General features: G+C 39.9%; 1 protein-coding gene across 2 annotated transcripts in view; it reads right to left on the reverse strand.

Annotated features, from left to right (window-relative positions):
• The window catches only part of UNC5CL (unc-5 family C-terminal like), a 185,231-nt gene that overhangs the window by 165,753 nt on the left and 1,219 nt on the right, over positions 1-18,259 (reverse strand). For both annotated transcript variants that reach the window (XM_072642015.1, XM_072642014.1), the window contains exon 2: positions 1,780-2,250. In XM_072642015.1, coding sequence (XP_072498116.1) covers positions 1,780-2,176 — 397 coding nt within the window. In that variant the 5' untranslated portion in view covers positions 2,177-2,250. The remainder of the gene's footprint in view (positions 1-1,779; positions 2,251-18,259) is intronic.

Here is an 18,259-nt window from a genome sequence, read left to right on the forward strand (position 1 = left end):
ACTGTCTGAGGGATGCCGAAGAGCGAGGTGTAGCACATTCAAGGAAGAAGCAGAAACTGGAGCTGGGGTCTAGCAAAAGCAGGAGGGAGGGAAGAAAGAATAGAGGGAGTAGAAAGGAGATCCAACATTAAGAGATCAGGCAGCAACAGTAGGAAAGTCTGTGTTTGTGTGTGTGCATACACACTAAAGGAGGGGAGGTAATAATATTAATTAGCACTTATACAGAGCTTTAAAGTCTGCAACATTCTTTACCAATTTCTCATTTACAAATCTCATTTTATCCTTATAACAACCCTAGGAGGCAAGTATTATTATTTTCATTTTAGAGATGAGGAAACTGAAGCAAACAGAGGTTAAGTGACTTGTCCAAGGTCACATCGCTAGCAAGTGTCTGAGGCTAGATTTAGACTCAAAAAAATCTTGGGAAGTAGATACTATTGTTATTCCCATTTTACAAACAAGGAAACTGAGTCACAGAGATGTTAAGTGATTTACCCAAGGTCACAAAGCTAGTAAACATCTCTCATCCACTCCCATCCATCCAATCCATTCAATTATCATTTCCATGCTGATGATTCTTAAACCTACTTATTCAGCCTTAACTTGTCTCTAGTCGCACATATCCAACTGCCTGTGGGACATCTCAAGCCAAAAGTCCTATAAATACCTTAAATTCAAAATATCCAAAATTGAACTCAATAGCTCTCTCCCTAAATTCTCTCCCCCTCACTCCAAATTTCCCTATTACTGTCAAAAGTACTACTATCTTGCCAGTCAACCAGGCTCACCACTTAAGTGTTGCCCTCAACTCCTCACTCTCTCACCCCATTTTATACAGTCTGTTGCTAAGTTGTTGCCAAGCCCCCTTCTCTCCTCTGACACTGCAACAACTTTATTTTAGGCCTTTATCAACTTACATCTTGACTATTGCAAGAACCTACTGGTCAGTCTTCCTGCCACAAACCTCTCCCCATGACAGTTTGTCTTCCACTCATCTGTCAAAGTGATCCCTCCTGCACAGTAAACTCCAATGGCTCCCCATCACCTCCAGAATCAAATAGAATATCCTCTGTTTACCACTCAAAGCCCTTCATAATCTACCCCTCCCTACCTTTCCAGTCTTCTTATACCTGATATTCCCCTATGTACTCTCTGATCCAGTGACACTGGTCTTTCCTTACAGGAGGCAGGATGCTCAACCTGAAGACCTTAGAGGTCATCAGTAGAAGTAGTTTGGCTTAGTGGACAGAGAACTAGAATTGGAGTCAGGAAGATATGGGTTCAAATCTCATCTCAGGGAGTTATTAAGCCTGGGGCCTCTTGCAAGTCATTTAATCTCTGTCTCAGTTTTCCCATTCATAAAATGGGATAGTAAAACCTCATTGGGTCATTGTGAAGTTCAAGTGAGATCACATCTGGATAGTGCTGGGCAAATGTGGAAGCACTATACAGGTGCCAGTTAATACTATCATTATCATCAATGCTCCATTTAAATCCTTTCATCATATAGAGGAGGAAATTGAGGCTTAAAAAATGGCCAAATTACTTGCTTAAAGTCACACAGAAATAAAGGGACAACATGGCCAGGGGTAGTAGTTAGTGTTGGAAGATACATAGAGGGGAATGGGATAAGAAGGTTAGCAAGGAGGGGCCAACATAGCCAAAGATTATCAATCAATTCACTCCATTCCCAGGAGGTAAAGTGAAAGCCAAGAAAGGAAACTAGAAGAGGGCAGAGAAAGGAGGAGGGAAAAGAATAGGTCAGAGCCAGTCCCTTACCTGGTGGGATGAACAGAGAGATTCCCATGTCCTTGAGCAGCAGACAGCCCCCCTGGTGATTCACCTCACGCCATGCAAACACCAAGAGCTTGTTCATCAGTTGTCGGATCACAGTTTGGCCCTCAGCAGGTGTGTGCAGCTCCTGGTAGAAGTTGGCCATCTCCGTCAGGGTAGGTGGTGGATATTGCCTTGGGGTGTCATCCTCTGGCAAGGATAGGGGCTCAGGGACTGGCTCCTCCAAGTCCTGTGGGGCCTCTGACTTCTCTTGGTCCCTGCTTCGGGGGCAGCTAAAATGAAGGCACTGTACCAGCAGGAGTACAGTGACCACAGGTACCCCCACCAGCAGCAGCAGCTGGAGGGGTAAGCTTTGCTGGATAAAATTCCCAAGCAAACACATCAGCACAGTCGATCAATGACTGCTGGCTCCCCTGCCCTCCTGGAGAGGCAAGGAGGTTGGCAGGGGCCAAGGGCCTGTTCGGGGAGACAAAGGATCAGTCCTAGACTCCAAGCAGCAGCATTTTCCCTTAGGCCCTAGGCTTGTGATAATGAAGTAGGGATCATTTCACAGGATCATAGATTTAGACCTAGAGGGGTATTACATGTGATCTACACCAATACCCTCTTATTACAGGTAAGAAAAATTAAGTCCAAATTAAACTGACTTTCCCAGGGTCACACAGGTAATGTATATGACTACATGATGAATTCACTTAAAAAATTGCTCCTATTAAGTCCCAATACAATGTTTTGCAAGAACTAGACATTTAGGGGTGAAAGGCTGAACAAAGTATGGTATGTGATTGTGATGGAATACTGTTTTGTGTACATAATGGTGAAAGGAACCATTTCTAAGAAGACTGGGAAGACTCGTTTCAAGAGACATAGAGTGAAGTAAGCAAGGCCAGGGAAACAATTTTTCCTATAACAGCAATACTGTAGAGAAAAATAATTTGGAAAAACCTAACAACTCAGATGAATACAATGACTAACCATGACTGCAAAAGGCCCATGATGACACATGCTCCCCACCTCTTGACAGAGAGGTGATTGACTCAGAGTACAAAGAGATATATTTTTAGATGTGGTCAGTGCAGGAATTTGTTTTGCTGAACTATGCATATTTGGTACAAGAATTTTATTTCTTTCCAATTGAGGGGGTGTATAGAAGGGAGAGGGAAAATAGGGTTTTGTTCTTTTTTTAAATTAATTTTTTTAGAACTGAAAAAATAAACTGGGTAAAAAAAAATACTGTTTAATGATGATCACTTCCCTGCTCAATAGGCCCACCAATTAAGTTTAAACTTGTGTATGTGGCTTTCCACCCCAGCTGCCCAGTGTCACCTCCTGCTTCACCCCAACATGCACACTCTGTTCTGGCCAGAACAGGCCCCTCACCACCTGCTCCTCCACTCTCCAAACACGCTTTCTGCTTTATATGCTGTTTCACTGCTTTAGCTGGTGCTGAGGCAGTGATACAGCACTGGGCCTGGAGTCAGAAAGACCTGAATTCAAATTTGACCTCATTTGACTTATTCACTGAGTGACCCTGAGCAAGTCACTTCACCTCTGCTTGCCTCAGTTTTCTCAGCTGTAAAATGGGGATGATAATAGCACCCACCTCCCAGGGTTTTTGTAAATCTCAAAATGAGATATTTGTATAGGCTTAGTCCAGTGCCTGGCTCATAGTAGGCACTTAAAAATACTTGTTTCCTTCCTTCATCCCACTCTGGCACACTTTCTACACCTCTAATCCCTTTCTACCCTGATCTCCCAGGCTCCCAGTTCAAATCCCAATGTCCATGAAGCTTTCCAGGATTACTTCGACCTCCATTGATCTTTTCCTTCTATGAATTCACTTTCTGCATCACTTAGTATTTTGTTCTATATGTAACTTCTATGTTTGTTCACCCTGTCTCCCTAGCTAGATTGCTAGCTTTTTGTGCCTCTTAATTTCTTTTCCATCTCCCACTCTATGGGAGTACACACTAGTAGTACTCTACACTGGACACTCAATAGCTGCCAGGTTAATTGATTGGCAGTGTGCAGAGAAATGCAGAGATACTGCAGGAGGCCTATCCCTCTCAGGATGCCCACCCTCCTTGTACATAGGATAAGGAGACAAAGCCTCTGGAGATGTCTCCCCCCTATTTGCTTTCTGGCATGGCACAGTCACTGGTACAATAGCTGGAGAATTCACAACCAGGAATAACCCTTACACCCCATATCAGTGAGAAGCTCTAGGCTCTGCCCTCCCCACAAACCACATTGTCTCACCCTTTCCAGTAAGTCCTATCTCTGACCCCACCCAGGTCCAAATTCCTAGGTCTTCTACCACAACAACCCAACTACCTCCACAGTACCCTCTCCCCATGGTCCATCATATCTTGTTCTCCACTACCCAGATCCTTAGCCCTTTTGAAAAAATCTTGTATCTAACCCTGAGAGCCAAGGGGCAGAACTTTGCATTTCTAAACAAGAAATGTTAAACACCACATGAGGACTTCATTTTTCTCTAAGGGAACTTTAATGCATCCCCAATAGTAGAGTCCCACCTACCCCTACCTTCCCCCCACTCCCACCTCACTGGTCACCAGTGATTCTGATAGGAAGAAAGAGTGAGGGAAGCAAAAGGGGGAGGGGAACATCTTGGTTACTTTTGCCTAGAAATCTAGACCCCTGATGAAGGAAACTTTCTCTTCATCTTAGGACCTGAGACCTAGAGAAGAATGCCAAAGGAAACAGAGATAAAGAGATACAGGGAAAAGAGATTGGGCAGGATTTGGTAGTAGAAAAGAATTTCATGGAACTGGAGGAGCTGTAGATCTTAAAAAATAAATAAAAAACCTTAGGCAATCTAGAAGGGACGCTGGGTGGGAGAATAGTGGAAGATCTGGAACCTGGGGGGAAAGCTGAAGAGAGCTGGGGTAAAGAGAGGTTGATTGCTGAATGTTAAAGAAACAGAGAGGTCTTTGAGGTTACCCTGTAATACAGGACCCCACTAAGACACAGACAAGGAGGTTCCTCAGTCTTAAGCTTCTCCCTTTGCAAATAGCTGCCTACACTTCTGAGTATTCTTACTTACACACACACACACACACACACACACATACATACATACATACACACACATACACACACACACACACACACACACACACACACACACACACCAGTATCTTTAGGGAAGAGGGGCTAAAGAGGGAGTCAGACCAGGAGAGGGGATGCATGAAGACATCAGCCCCCACTTAATTTCATTCAAACATTTAATGCCTACTCTGAGCAGGCCCTGCATGAGGCATCTGAGACAGGGGTATAACAAAGATATGGTGCCCTTGTCCTTGAGCAGCTTACAATACAGAGAAAATAAGACAAGCATACAAAAACTGATATGACATTATAACAGAAGGGGGAGGGGAACAAGCATTTATTAAGCACCTATGATTATGTGTTCAGTGCTTTACAAATATTATCTCATTTGATCCTCACAGAGGACCTGGGATCTAATCCTGCCTATGCCAGTGATGAGTTATTTAACTATTGTATGAGTCATTTAACTTCTCCAGACCTCAGTTTCCTCATTCAAAAAATGAGGAGATTGGACTAGACAGTCTCTAAAGTTCCTTCCAGCTCTAAATGTCAGATCCTATTAAGTGGCACGAACAATGTGCTCTCAGAAGGTGGAGGAAGAACTCGATTTTAAGTGGGGGAGAAGAGGGATGCGAGAGGCATGGATCAGGAAAGATACATGAACAAAGTGACATTTGAGATGGGCCTTGAAGGATAGGTATGATTTCAAGTGACAGCTGCATCATCTCCCCTTCCCAACTCAAATTCCCTTGTGTCAAAGGGTAAGGGAGGAGTTCATTCCAGGCATGGGGGGATGGGCAGTACAAAGGCATGGAGAAAAGAGATGAAGGGTCCAGAGTAAGAATAAGAAAAGAATAATATAGCTAGCATTAATATAGTTAATGCTTTAAGGTTTGCAAAGTAAGTAGACCCTCCTGACTTCAGTTTCAGAGTCTCTCTCCCACATTAAGATGCAGCTACTGACCTCCCTGGCTACCTTTAAGTGCCAACTAAAATCCTACCTTCTCTAGGAAGCCTTTTCTGATTCTCTCTCTTTCTCACAGACAAGTGCTGGGGGCAATTTTAAGCTGTTAAAGCTTCAAGCTGCCCCAAGGTTTTGGGGACATCTAGTATTTAACAACTTGCTAAGTATTTGTGAACTTTATATTCACACTATGTACATTTTTGTGTGTGTTTTATATATATGTGTGTGTGTGTGTGTGTATACATATATATACACACATACACATATATATATATATGCATATATATATAAGCTTGGGCGTAGGAATGGGGAGTCAAGGTGACAAAGTGAGAGCCACAACTTTTGCCTCTTTCACCCAACCGCCCACCCCGACCCCCTATTCCCAACAACCTAGATGCACCAAATCAAATTCTGTTTGGGGAAAGCAATAAAAAGTCACAATGAGTCATTTTCCCAGCCCAGTGCAGTTTAAGAAGATAGAGAGGTGTTGAGATACGGGGTGGGTGGGGAGGGGAAAATAATGGCAATAGGCCACAGCTGCAGAGGAAGTATCAACAGCTGCAGTGACAGCAATGGTGAGAAGCAGCTCAGTATCCAGGTACAAAAGGGGTCTGAATTCCTGAGCAAAAAGAGATCCCAGGGGTCCTCTGTATGCTTAGCACTGGGCACCGGGATAGGTGCCATTTGGAAAGTCTGTTCCCCTTCACCCCAATATAGGTCATATAGTGCGAAGAGGAGCAGGCCCTATCTGTGTAAGAAATAAGAAAAAAGTTCCAGAATCATAGCTATATGGCTTTGAGCCCAAGAAACAGAGTGAGGACTCACTTCTAACCTTTAGACCTGAATATAAACCTGCAGAGGAATAAACCATGGCAGGAGACCAAAACCAAGGGGGAACCAGCATTTCAATCAAGCTGAACCTAGAAAACCTCTTGGCAGGGTAACTATGACTGAGTTTAGCAGTAGACTGTGGAAGCTCAACCACACAAAAGCCAACAGAGACAAACTGGGTCAAGAATTTGCAAAGCACAGACCAGAAAAGCAGTGAACAGACCTCTCCCTGTGGATCAGACGACTTTGGAAACACTGAAAACTTACAGGCCTCAGATTGAGCAGTGAAAGCAGCAGCAGGACATAAAAAAAAGAAGTTCAAGCCAGACATTCCCCAAAGGGGTGAGTGGAGCCCAACTCTAACATAAAGTCTGAACCAAGAAATAGATGGAGAAATGAGCAAACAACAACAAAAAAAAACCAAAAAACAAAAAAACTCAACCATAAAAAGCTAATACTGTGATGGGGGAGCTCAAGATACAGACTCAGAAAACAATGACTTGAAAACATCTACAAGCAAAGTCTTAAGAAAAATACAGATTCCTAGAAAAATTAGAAAGATTTTTTAAAGCAAAAAAAAAGATTTAAAAATAAAACAGGAGCAATAAAAGATAAGTTGGGAAAAGAAATGAGACCCATGCCCAAAACATTATAAAATTTAACAGTTGGAAAAAAAAGGCACTAAAAAACACTGAAGAAAGTAACTCCTTAAAAATAAAAATTGGTCAAATGGTAAAAAGAGGTACAAAACCTCAATGAAGAAAATAACTCATTAAAAATTAGAACCAAATGGAAGCTAATGATTCCATGAGATACCAAGAAACAATAAAACAAAGTCAAAAGACTAAGGAAATAAAATATATGAAATATCTCACAGAAAAAATAATTGACCTGAAAAATAGATTTATGGGAGATAATTTTGTTTGTTTGTTTTCATTTTTGGTTTTTGGAGGTAATCCAGGTTAAGTGACTTTCCCAGGATCACATAGATGTAAGTATCTGGGGCTGGATTTGAACTCTGGTACTCCTGACTCCAAGACTAATGCTCTTTCCACTGTACCACCTAAGTTCCCCTATGAGAGATAATTTAAGAATTATTTGACTACCCAAAAGCCATTATCAAAAAAAAGACCATATCCAAAAAAAACATACCAAATACATTTCAAGAAATTATAAAGAAAAATTGCCCAAATATCTTAGAAACAGAAAGCAAAGTAGAAATTTAAAGAATCTATCAGCTGCCTCCTGAAAAAGATTCTAAAGTTAAACTCACAGGAATATTGTAGCCCAAATCCAAAGCTTCTAGGTCAAGGAGAAAATAGTACAAGTAGCCAGAAATATACATCCAAGTATCTTGGAGCCACAGTCAGAATCACACAAAATTTAGCAGTTACCAATATAAAGAAGCAGAAGGCTTAGAATATGATATTCTATATATACAGCAAAGGACTTAGGATTACAACCCAAAATAAACTACCCAGCAAAAGTGACTGAAAGCCTACAGGGTGGAAAAAAAAAATGGACATTTGATGAAATGGAGGACTTTCAAAAGTCCTGATGAAAAGAATCCAATACAACAATCAAGAGAAGCATTAAATAGTAAACATAAATGAGAAATCATAAGGGACTTAAAAAGGATATAAACAGGAAGTTTTCAGACAAAGAAATCAAAGCCATCTACAGTCATTTTTTTAAATGCTCTAAATCACTATTGATTAGAGAAAGATAAACTAAAACAACTTTGAGGTACCGCCTTACACCTATGAGAAATGACAAATACTGGAGGGGATAAGGGAAAAACAGGTACACTAATGAACCATTGGTGGAATAGTAAACTGCTTTAACCATTCTGAAGAACAAAGGACTTTGACCTAGCAATACCACTAGTAGATCTATACCCAAATTGATTAAAGGAAGAGGACCTATATGTTCAAAAATATTTTTAGCAGCTCTTTCTGTGATGGCAAAGAATTGGAAATTGAGGGTATGTTCATCAACTAGAGAGTGGCTGACCAAGCTGTGACACATGATTGTGATGGAGTACTATTATGCTGTGGGAAATGACAATGGGGATGGTTTGGGGGGGAGAACATGGCAAGACTTATATGAACTGATGCAAAATACAGTGAGAAGAACTGGGAGATCAACTTGGCTACTCTGATCAATACAATGATCCAAGATAATTCCAAAGAACTCATAATGAAAAACTGCTATCCACCTCCAGACAGAGAACTGATGAACTCTGAGTGTAAATTGAAATATAATTTTCTCACTTTTCCATGCTATTTTTGAAATATGGCTAATATGGAAATATGTTTTGCATGATTTCACATGTATAATTGATATATTACTTGCCTTCTCAGTGGGTGGGTGAGGGAGGGGGAGGGAGAGAAAGAATTTGGAACTCAAAATTTCAAAAGAAAAGAATGTTAAAAAAATAACTAATAAATTGAAGTTTCCCTCATAAAGGTCTTATTTATCAAATATACGTGGAACTGAGTTAAATTTATAAGACTAAGAGTTATTTCTCAATTGATACAAACAGGCGGTTTTCAAAGAAAAAAAATCAAAGCTATCAATTGTCATATTTTAAAAATGCTCTAAATCACTACTGATTGGAGAAATGCAAATTAAAAACTCTGAGGGAGTACCTCAGTATAATATGCATACATCAGATTGTCTAAAATGAAAGAAAAGGAAAGTGACAATTCTGGAGGGAATACTGGAAAAATACATATACTGATGACTATTGGTGAGCTGTGCACTAGTTTAACCATTTTGGAAAGGAGTTTGGAACTACACCCCAAAAGCTATAAAGCTGGACATACTCTTTGAATCAAAATATTGCTACTAAGTCTACACTTCAAAGAAATCAAAGAAAAAGGAAAAATGACCCATCTATACAAAAATATTTGTATCATCTCTTTTTGAAGTGGCAAAGAATTGGAAACTTAGGGCATGTCCATCAATTGGGGAATGGTTAAACAAGTTATGGCATATGAATGTCATAGAATATTATTGTGTTCTAAGAAATGATATAAAGGATGGTTTCAGAAAGAGCTGGAAAGACTTATATAAACTGATGCAAAGTGAATTGAGCAACCAGAAGAACAATTTACATTGTAATAGCAATATTGTAAAGAAAATCAACTGTGAAAAACTTAATAATGCTGATCATTACTGTGACTCACCACAATTCCAAATGACTCATGATGAAAATTACTATCCACCTTCAGATAGAGAGCTGAAGGACTCAATGCAGATTGAAAACTCTCTCTCTCTCTCTCTCTCTCTCTCTCTCTCTCTCTCTCTCTCTCTCTCTCTCTCTCTCTCTCTCTCTCTCTTTCCCCCTCTCCCTGTCTCTCTCTCCTTCTCCCTCTCTCCCTCCCTCCTTCCTTCCCTCCCTTCCTTCCTCTCCCTTTCTCTCTCTACATGACTAATGCAAAATTTTGTTTTACATAACTTTATATTTGTAATAGATTGTGTATTTCTGCTTTCTTGATGGGTAGGAAAGCAAGTGTAGAAAGGAGAGCATCTAAAAGAGAAAATAAAATAAAATTAAGTTTAAAAAAATAATATAAGTTCCCTGAGAGTAGAAATTGTTTTACTCTTTGTATTTATGTCCCAGAGCCTAGCATAGTAGTTGATTTATAGCTGTTGTTGTTCAGTTATGTCTTCATGACCCCACGGACTACAGCACACCAGGCCCTTCTCTCCTCCACTATCTCTCCCAGTCTGTCCAAGTTCACGTTTGTTGCTTCCATGGCATTAGCTATCTGTCTCATACTCTGTCATCCCCTTCTCCTTTTGTCTTCAATCTTTCCCAACATTAGGTTCTTTTCCAATAAGTCCTGTCTTCTCATTACATGCCCAAATTATTTAAGCTTCAGTTTCAGTATTTGACCTTCCAGTGAATAGTCTGAAGTAATTTCTTTAAGTTTTGACTGATTTTAACTACTTGCCCTCCAAGGGACTTTCAAAAATCTTCTCCAGTACCACAGAAAGCACTGGTTCTGTGACAGTCAGATTTCCTTATAGTCCAACTTTCCTAGCCATACATTGCTACTGGAAAAACCATAACTTTGAGTATATGGCCTTTGTCAGCAGGGTGATGTCTCTGCTTTTTAGTATGCTGTCCAGATTTATCATAGCTTTCCTTCCAAGGAGTAAGCATCTCTTAATTTCATGGCTGCAGTTGCTGTCTACAGTCATCGTTGAGTCCAAGAATATAAAATCCAACATTGCTTCCATTTCTTCTCCCTCTATTTGCCAGGAAGTGATGGGACCAGTTGCCAAGATCTTAGTTGTTTTCTGGGTTTGGGATTGCTTTGTTTGTTTTTGTTTTTTAATGTTAAGCTTCAAGTCAACTTTTATACTCTTCTCTTTCACCATTATTAGGATGCTTCTTAATTCTTCACTTCCTGCCATAACAGTGGTATCATCTGCATATATGAGGTGGCTGATATTTCTCCTGGCAATTTTAATTCTGGATTCTGATTCATCCAGCCTGGCATTTTGTAGATGTACTCCTCATATAAGTTAAATAAATAAGGCAATAATATACAGTCTTGTTGTACTCCTTGTCCAACCTTAAACAATCAGTTGTTCCATGTTTGGTACTAACTGTTGCTTCTTGGTTCCTCAGAAGACAAGTGAGATGATCAGTACTCCTATCACTTTGAGGACTTGACACATTTTGTGGTGATCCACACAGTCAAAAGCTTTAGTATGGTCAATGAAGCAGAAACAGATGTTTGCTTTTTTTGTTTTTTCTGCAACGCCCTTGCTTTCTCCATAATCCAGTGAATGTTGGCAATTTGGTCTCTAGTTTCTCTGCCTCTTTGAAAACCAGCCTGCTCTTCTGGTAAACCTCAGTTCACATAGTGCTAAAACCTAGCTTGCAGAATCTTAAGCATAACCTTGCTAGCAGATGAAACAAGAGTAACTGCTCAGTAATTTGAACATTCTTTGGCATTGCCCTTCTTTAGGGTTGGGATGTAAACTGATCTCTTCTAGTCCAGTGATTTAGTCCAGGTAAGTTTCCAAATTTGCTGGCATACTGAGTGTGGCACTAAAACAGCATCATCTTTAAATAGCTCAGCTGGAATTCCATCACCTCCACTACCCTTATTGTTAACAATGCTTCCCAAGGCCCATTTGACTTCATTCTTCAGGATGTCTGACTCTCAATCAGTAACTGTACCATCATGGTTATCAGTGATGTTAAGATGTTTCTTTGATAGTTCTTCTGTATATTTTTTCTACCTCTTCTTAATCAATTCTATCTGTATGAAGTCCCTATGATTTTTGTCTTTTTCATGCCCATTTTTTGCATGAAAAATTCCCTTAACATTTCCAATTTTTTGTTCTTCCCAATCTATTGCTTTCTTTTCCTACTTTATCAATAAAGAAAATCTTAGTTCTCTTTGCTATTCTCTGGAAATCTACATTCAATTGGATGTATCTTCCCCTTTCTCTTTTACCTTCTCCTTTCCTTCCTTCCTCAGCTATTTGTAAAGCCTCATCAGACAGCCATTTTGCTCTGTTGCTCTACTTTTACTGTGGAACGTTTTATTGTTGTTGCTGCTGCTGCTTCTTCCTGTACAATATTGCATATTTCTTCAGGTATTCCACCTATAAGATCTAATTCTTTAAATCTATTCATCACTTCCACTTCAAACTCTTAAGGGATATTGTTTAGGTCATACCTATATGATCGGATGGTTTTCCCTACTTTTATTAGTTTAAGTCTGAGTTTTGCAATAAGAATCTTATGATCTTAGCTACAGTCAACTCCAGGTCTTATTTTAACTGACTATGTAGAGCTCATCATAAGTATAATAAACAAATGCTTTTTAATTCAAATATGGTTAATTCACATGCTTGTTAATTCTTTTATCCTGTTTATTGGTCCCACATAAACAGAATCTCCACTCATAGGGGCTTTAATTCTGAACCTTCTCTCCCTGCTCTTTCCAACTTTTTGCACTCCAGACCACTCTCCATAGTATGAGTGCTGGTTTTCTCATGGCCCTTGAGTCACTGAGCAAGGTGGAGCAATAGGCTGATTTTTCTTAGCAAGCTCTCCTTTTGAAGTTCACTCCATTCATCTTTGTCAGTCAGTCACTCCTTGTCACAATCATCTACCATCCTCTCTAGGTCCATTTTCCTTCCTTTCTCAGGACATTCAGTACCTTGTTCTTGGTGTTCCCTACCTTCATCCTCAGGATTTTAATACACATGTTGATATGTCCTCAATCACCCTGGTCTCTCAGCTCATTAACTTTCTAAGTTCTCATGACTTCCTTTGCTCTGCCTCAGGCATACATAAAAGTAATAATAGTAAATAATAATACCCTAAAGTTTTGTAAAGCATTTTGTAAGATCCTCATGACAATTCTGGAGGGAGATGATGTTATTATCCTCATTTTACATAGGAGGAAACTGAGGCAGACTTGCCCAGGGTCATATAACTAGTAAGTGCCTGAGGCTAGATGTGAATTCTGGTCTCCCTGGCTCCAGGTTGCATCCTATCCACTGGGGCCACCTAGCTGCCTTTGACCATTCCCTATAATTTTTCTACTTTAATAATTTTAATATCTGAAATTTCTCTCTCAGACTTCTACCTCTATCTCTATTACAGCCTCACTACATGATGGAATAGATGGCATTCCGTATATTTAGGAAGAGTTTGTATCTTTTGGTTCTTCCTCAGCCTCCTTTCTCCAAAATCTATCCTTCAGCCTCATTATAACCTTGAGTCCTTCATCTATTTTTATCCTGGGCCATCTCCAGTCATTTCAATGAATATCTGGTCACTAGATGCAGATGGCTCAGGAGGAGAAAGTGAGGCTGGTGACCTTTCACAGTCCTCCCTCACTCAAAACAAAGTCAACTGCAATTCATGTCATCATTTCCCTGATGTCACGGTCCTCTTCAAAGATGAGGGACAAATACACAACACAACAGCAACCTTCATCTATCTATGTTCTACAAGTTTATCATCTTTTGTCTGATGTCTGTTCCTTCCCTTCACAATCTCAGCCCTATGCTCAACCAATTCTATCACACTAGCAAGCTAATTACTTTTGGTTCCATTGATCTCCTGTCCTATTGCCAATTATACCTTACCTAACCTCAACCTGCCATCATCCGCATTCTCCACTCCTATTCAAATGCTGCTGGAGTCAGTACAAATTTATGCTATCTAATCTCAACTAGGCCCTCACTTCTGCACGCAGTTGTTTTATTATTCCCCATTGACAATCACACTTTCTATATTTATTTCAAACATTTTCCTCCATGTGACCCACTATTTCCCCACTCAACTACCTATCATCCTACCTCAAGTCAAAGACATTGCTTCCAATTTTACTGGGGAAAAAAAGGTCAACTTTCACAAGCTCTTTCTTTTCCCCTATGCCACACATTAAAATCCCTCTTGAGCATCACCTCCTCACACCCTTTCTTTTCTCCGTTTTTCCAGTTTTTGATGAAGAAGTGGACCTTTTACTTGACAAGACTAACTCCTTTACCTGTACTCCTCCAATAGCTATTCCTGATGGTCATTTTTTTATCTTCAATCTCTCTTTTTCCATTAGCTCCTTCTTTATCACCCACAAACAATCCTAGGACTCTCCCATTCTTAAAAACAAAAACCTTCTCTTGACCTTGACATCCCCTTAAGTTATTGTCCTATAACCCTTTTTCTTTTCTAATCTGAACTCTTCCCCTATGCCTGGAATGCCCTCCCTCTTCATCACCACCTCATTGCTTCCCTGACGTCCTTCAAAAGTACCACTAAAATCTTACCTTCTATAAGAAGCCTTTTCTAGTCTCTCTTAATTCTAATGCATTCCTTCTCTTGAGTATTTCCAATTCATCCTGTACATAACTTGTCTGTACATAATTGTTTGCAAGTTATCTTCCTCATTAAACTGAAAACTCTTAAAGATCAAAGATAGACTTTGGACTTTGTCCCCAGTATTTAGCACAGTACCTGTCACATAGTAGGTACTTAAATGCTTATTGACTGACTGACTTACCTGTCACTCCCTTAAAATCTCTTTCCAATCCCATATCTCAACTGTAAGTGTTCTCATCAAGGTCACAAATGATTTTTAATAGCCAAATGCAATAGTTATTTTTCAACTTTCATTATGACCTTTGCAGTTTTTAAAGCTTTCAACATTCCTTCCTTGGATACTATAACACTGCTCTTTCTTGCTTCTCCTCCCAACCTACCTGGTCATTCTATCTCAGTTTCCTTTGCTGAAGCAGCATCCTTCTCCCAAACACTAAGTATGGGCATGGGGCAGCTAGGTAGTGCAGTGGATAGAGCACCAGTGCAGGAGTCAGGAGGACCTGAATTCAAATCTCACCTCAGACACTTGGTACTCACTAGCTGTGTGACCTTGGGCAAGTCACTTAACCCCAATTGCTTCATCCTGAGCCATCTCCAGTCATCCTGATGAATATCTGGTCAGTGGATTCAGATGACTGGAGGAGAAGTAAGGCTGGTAACCTGCACAACCCTCCCTCACTCAAAACAAAGTCAAGTGCAAGTCATGTTATCATTTCTCTGATGGCATGGTCTTCTTCAGCAACAAAGGATGAACACATACAAGTATGGGCATATCTCAAGGCTCTGTCTTGAACCCCTTATTCATCAATTCCTACAGTCTTCTCAGTAATCTCATCAGCTCCCAAGGATTCAGCAATTAACTATGTCAGTGACTCCCAAACCTATATATCCAGTCCCAATCATATATATGAAATTTAACATGTCCAAAATAAGACTCACTTTTGTCCCTAAGCCACCCCTCCTCCAAATTCAAGGGGTGGGGAAGAAACAGGAAAGACAGAAAGCACCATTATTCTAGTTACTTACATTTACAAACTTACATCTTTGACTCTTCTCTCTCCCTCTTTCTCCATACCCATTCAGTCAATAAATCTCATAGATTCTACCTCTGCAACATCTCTTACAGGGATCCCTTTTCTCCATACATACAGCTATCAGATTCTCATCACCTTTCCTTCCCAAGCACCACTTAATGGCTATATTTTGGGCCCTCCTGGCTCGGAATGAATGTCAATAGTAATTGTTTCTCTTTTGACCAGTAACCCTGAGTGTCTTCCCTTTCCAGTTTGATTTTTTGTTTTAATTAAAGTGGCCATCTCTTGACACACTTCTTAAAGAGGCCTCCTTTTCACTGAATGGACATTACTTCACTCAAAGTGAGAACCTGAAAAGACCTTAGCCTAAAAGGGCCAGGGTCTCCCATTGCATCCTGGCCATCTCCAGTCATCCTGATGACTATCTGGCCACTGGATCCAGATGACTCTGAAGGAGAAAGTGAGGCTGGTGACCTTGCATAGCCCTCCCTTACTCAAATCAAAGTTAACTGCAAGTCATGTCATCACCTCCCTGATGTTATGGTCCTCTTTGAAAAGGACAAAGACAACAACCTTTCATCTGGACTACTTCATTCACTTCCTAATTGGTCTCTTTGCTTTCAACCTCTCCCCCTTTCCAATCCTTCCTCCTTCAAATTGATATTTCAACAACACATCTCTGACTATGACACTTCCCCACCAACTCAGAAATCATCAATGACTATTACCACTAATATATAACTCCCTTTAGAGCAGTTCGTTTTTAAGTTTTTTCCAATCGTGACCCCTTTTCACCAGAGAAATTGTTATGCAAACCCGGGTATATAGGTATATGAAATATGTATACAAATTTATTGATAATAAATCATAAATTTATCTTAAAACAATTCTTTGGTATACATATAATTTTACCATTTATTAAAGGCTAAAGCAAATATGCATACTAATGAGATGGATGTGCTTGTTTGTTTTTACATAAAGAATTAAATCTTGGAGGAATATTTGCTACACTGGACTTAGAGCATCCTCAATGTTTTCCAGAACTGACCAATATTTTGAGTTTATAATGGCCAATTCTGAGAATGGCATTTCACATAAATATATAGTACAAAATGACAGAGAAGTATATTTAGGACCATTTCAGAAATTGTTGAAAATTCTGTCCAAATCTCAAGCCAAAACTTATTTAACAATTCTGTGTGTACAGTAAAAACACTACAATTCATGACATACAACAGTCTCGAATCTGAGTTGAGGTGTTTCTGGCAGCATTTGTTGGAGTTTCATGGTGTGATGGCTTGTGGAGTACAAAGTGTGTATGTTGTGTGTTCAGAACCAAGGCTGCAGTGAAGTTGCTCAATGCAACACAGGCAAGCACTTCCAGAAACGCACTGGATTCATTATGTATTTGATTGTGAATCCATTTTTAGTTGTTACGTATTCAGAAACCTTTTACTGTTGCCAAATTTTTCATGACCCCAACATTCGGTTACACAACCCCATATGAGGGGCCTCAACCTACAGATTAAGAGGCCAGAATTTAGAGCATGGTTCAGGTACCACTTCCAACATGAAACTTTTCTGATTCCCACAATGGTTAGTAAGTAACTAAAGAAAGTAAGAATTTTCTCCCTCTTGAAATAATTTTGTATTTAATAATCTGTGTACATGTTGTCATAAATCACTCTCCCTCCTTAAAGATGACATGTACTCCTTGAAGGCAGATTGTTTCATTTTTATCTTTGCATCCCAAGTATCAAGTACCATATATTACACATAGGGACTTAATATGCATGTTTTTGAATTGAGAAATGGAGAAATAAATGATGAAAGAGGCTTCTAGGCCAAAGAAAGAGTGGATGGTAGGGATGTTAGTAGCTCTCCAAGAATTCTCTTCCTCACCCTGAGCCTCTCTCCTCCCTGTCTAAGAAAAACAAAGACTTTAGAAACATAAATAGAAAGAAATACATACATATATGTGTGGTTTTTTTTAAAAAAAATATAAATATTAAATGGAATTAACTAACAAAAGAAAAAAGGAAGGACTCCTTAGCCCTATGATTGAGGGCACCCCCCATCTCTTCCCTATCATCAGCAAAGGGCCAGTGACATATAGTAGGTTAGGGTTTAGTTTGGAGAAAGAAGACACATGTGGTCTGTTCTTTTTCTGCTGCAGCAAACTTCCTGGGGCCTCAGAAGATCAGAGTCCAAATCCCCCATGAGATTGTCAAAGGGATATGGAGGCATTATGCAAGGGTGTGTCCCCTTTCTATCTCTATCAGGAGCTGGATAAATAGGGTCTCTTGTCAGAGTGATGATATAAGTTTCCAGTTTGGGAACTGGAGTTTGAAACTTGATCCTTGTTACTCAGGCCTATGAGATATTGGGCAAATCACTTCCCCTTCTAATCCTCACTTTCCTCATCCATAAAATGACAGGGTTGGACTACTACCAGTGTTGGTTTCTAAAGCAAGGACCCTGTAATTCTCCACCATCACTTTCTCTCCTCCATAAAATAAAGCCTCTTTATGGAAGTGGAGTGGAAGTCATTCCATCTATTCTCCCTCTTCATCCTAGTCCAGAAATTTTAGGAATGGAGACACCCCCCTACCACCATCATCTACAAAAACTCCTTTCTCTCTTCCCCCCCCCCCCCCCCCCCACCATTTCAATCTTTTAGAAATTACTTGGCTCCAACTA

This window comes from Notamacropus eugenii, chromosome 2 (assembly GCF_028372415.1).
Source record: "Notamacropus eugenii isolate mMacEug1 chromosome 2, mMacEug1.pri_v2, whole genome shotgun sequence".
Classification (NCBI taxonomy): Eukaryota; Metazoa; Chordata; class Mammalia; order Diprotodontia; family Macropodidae; genus Notamacropus; species Notamacropus eugenii.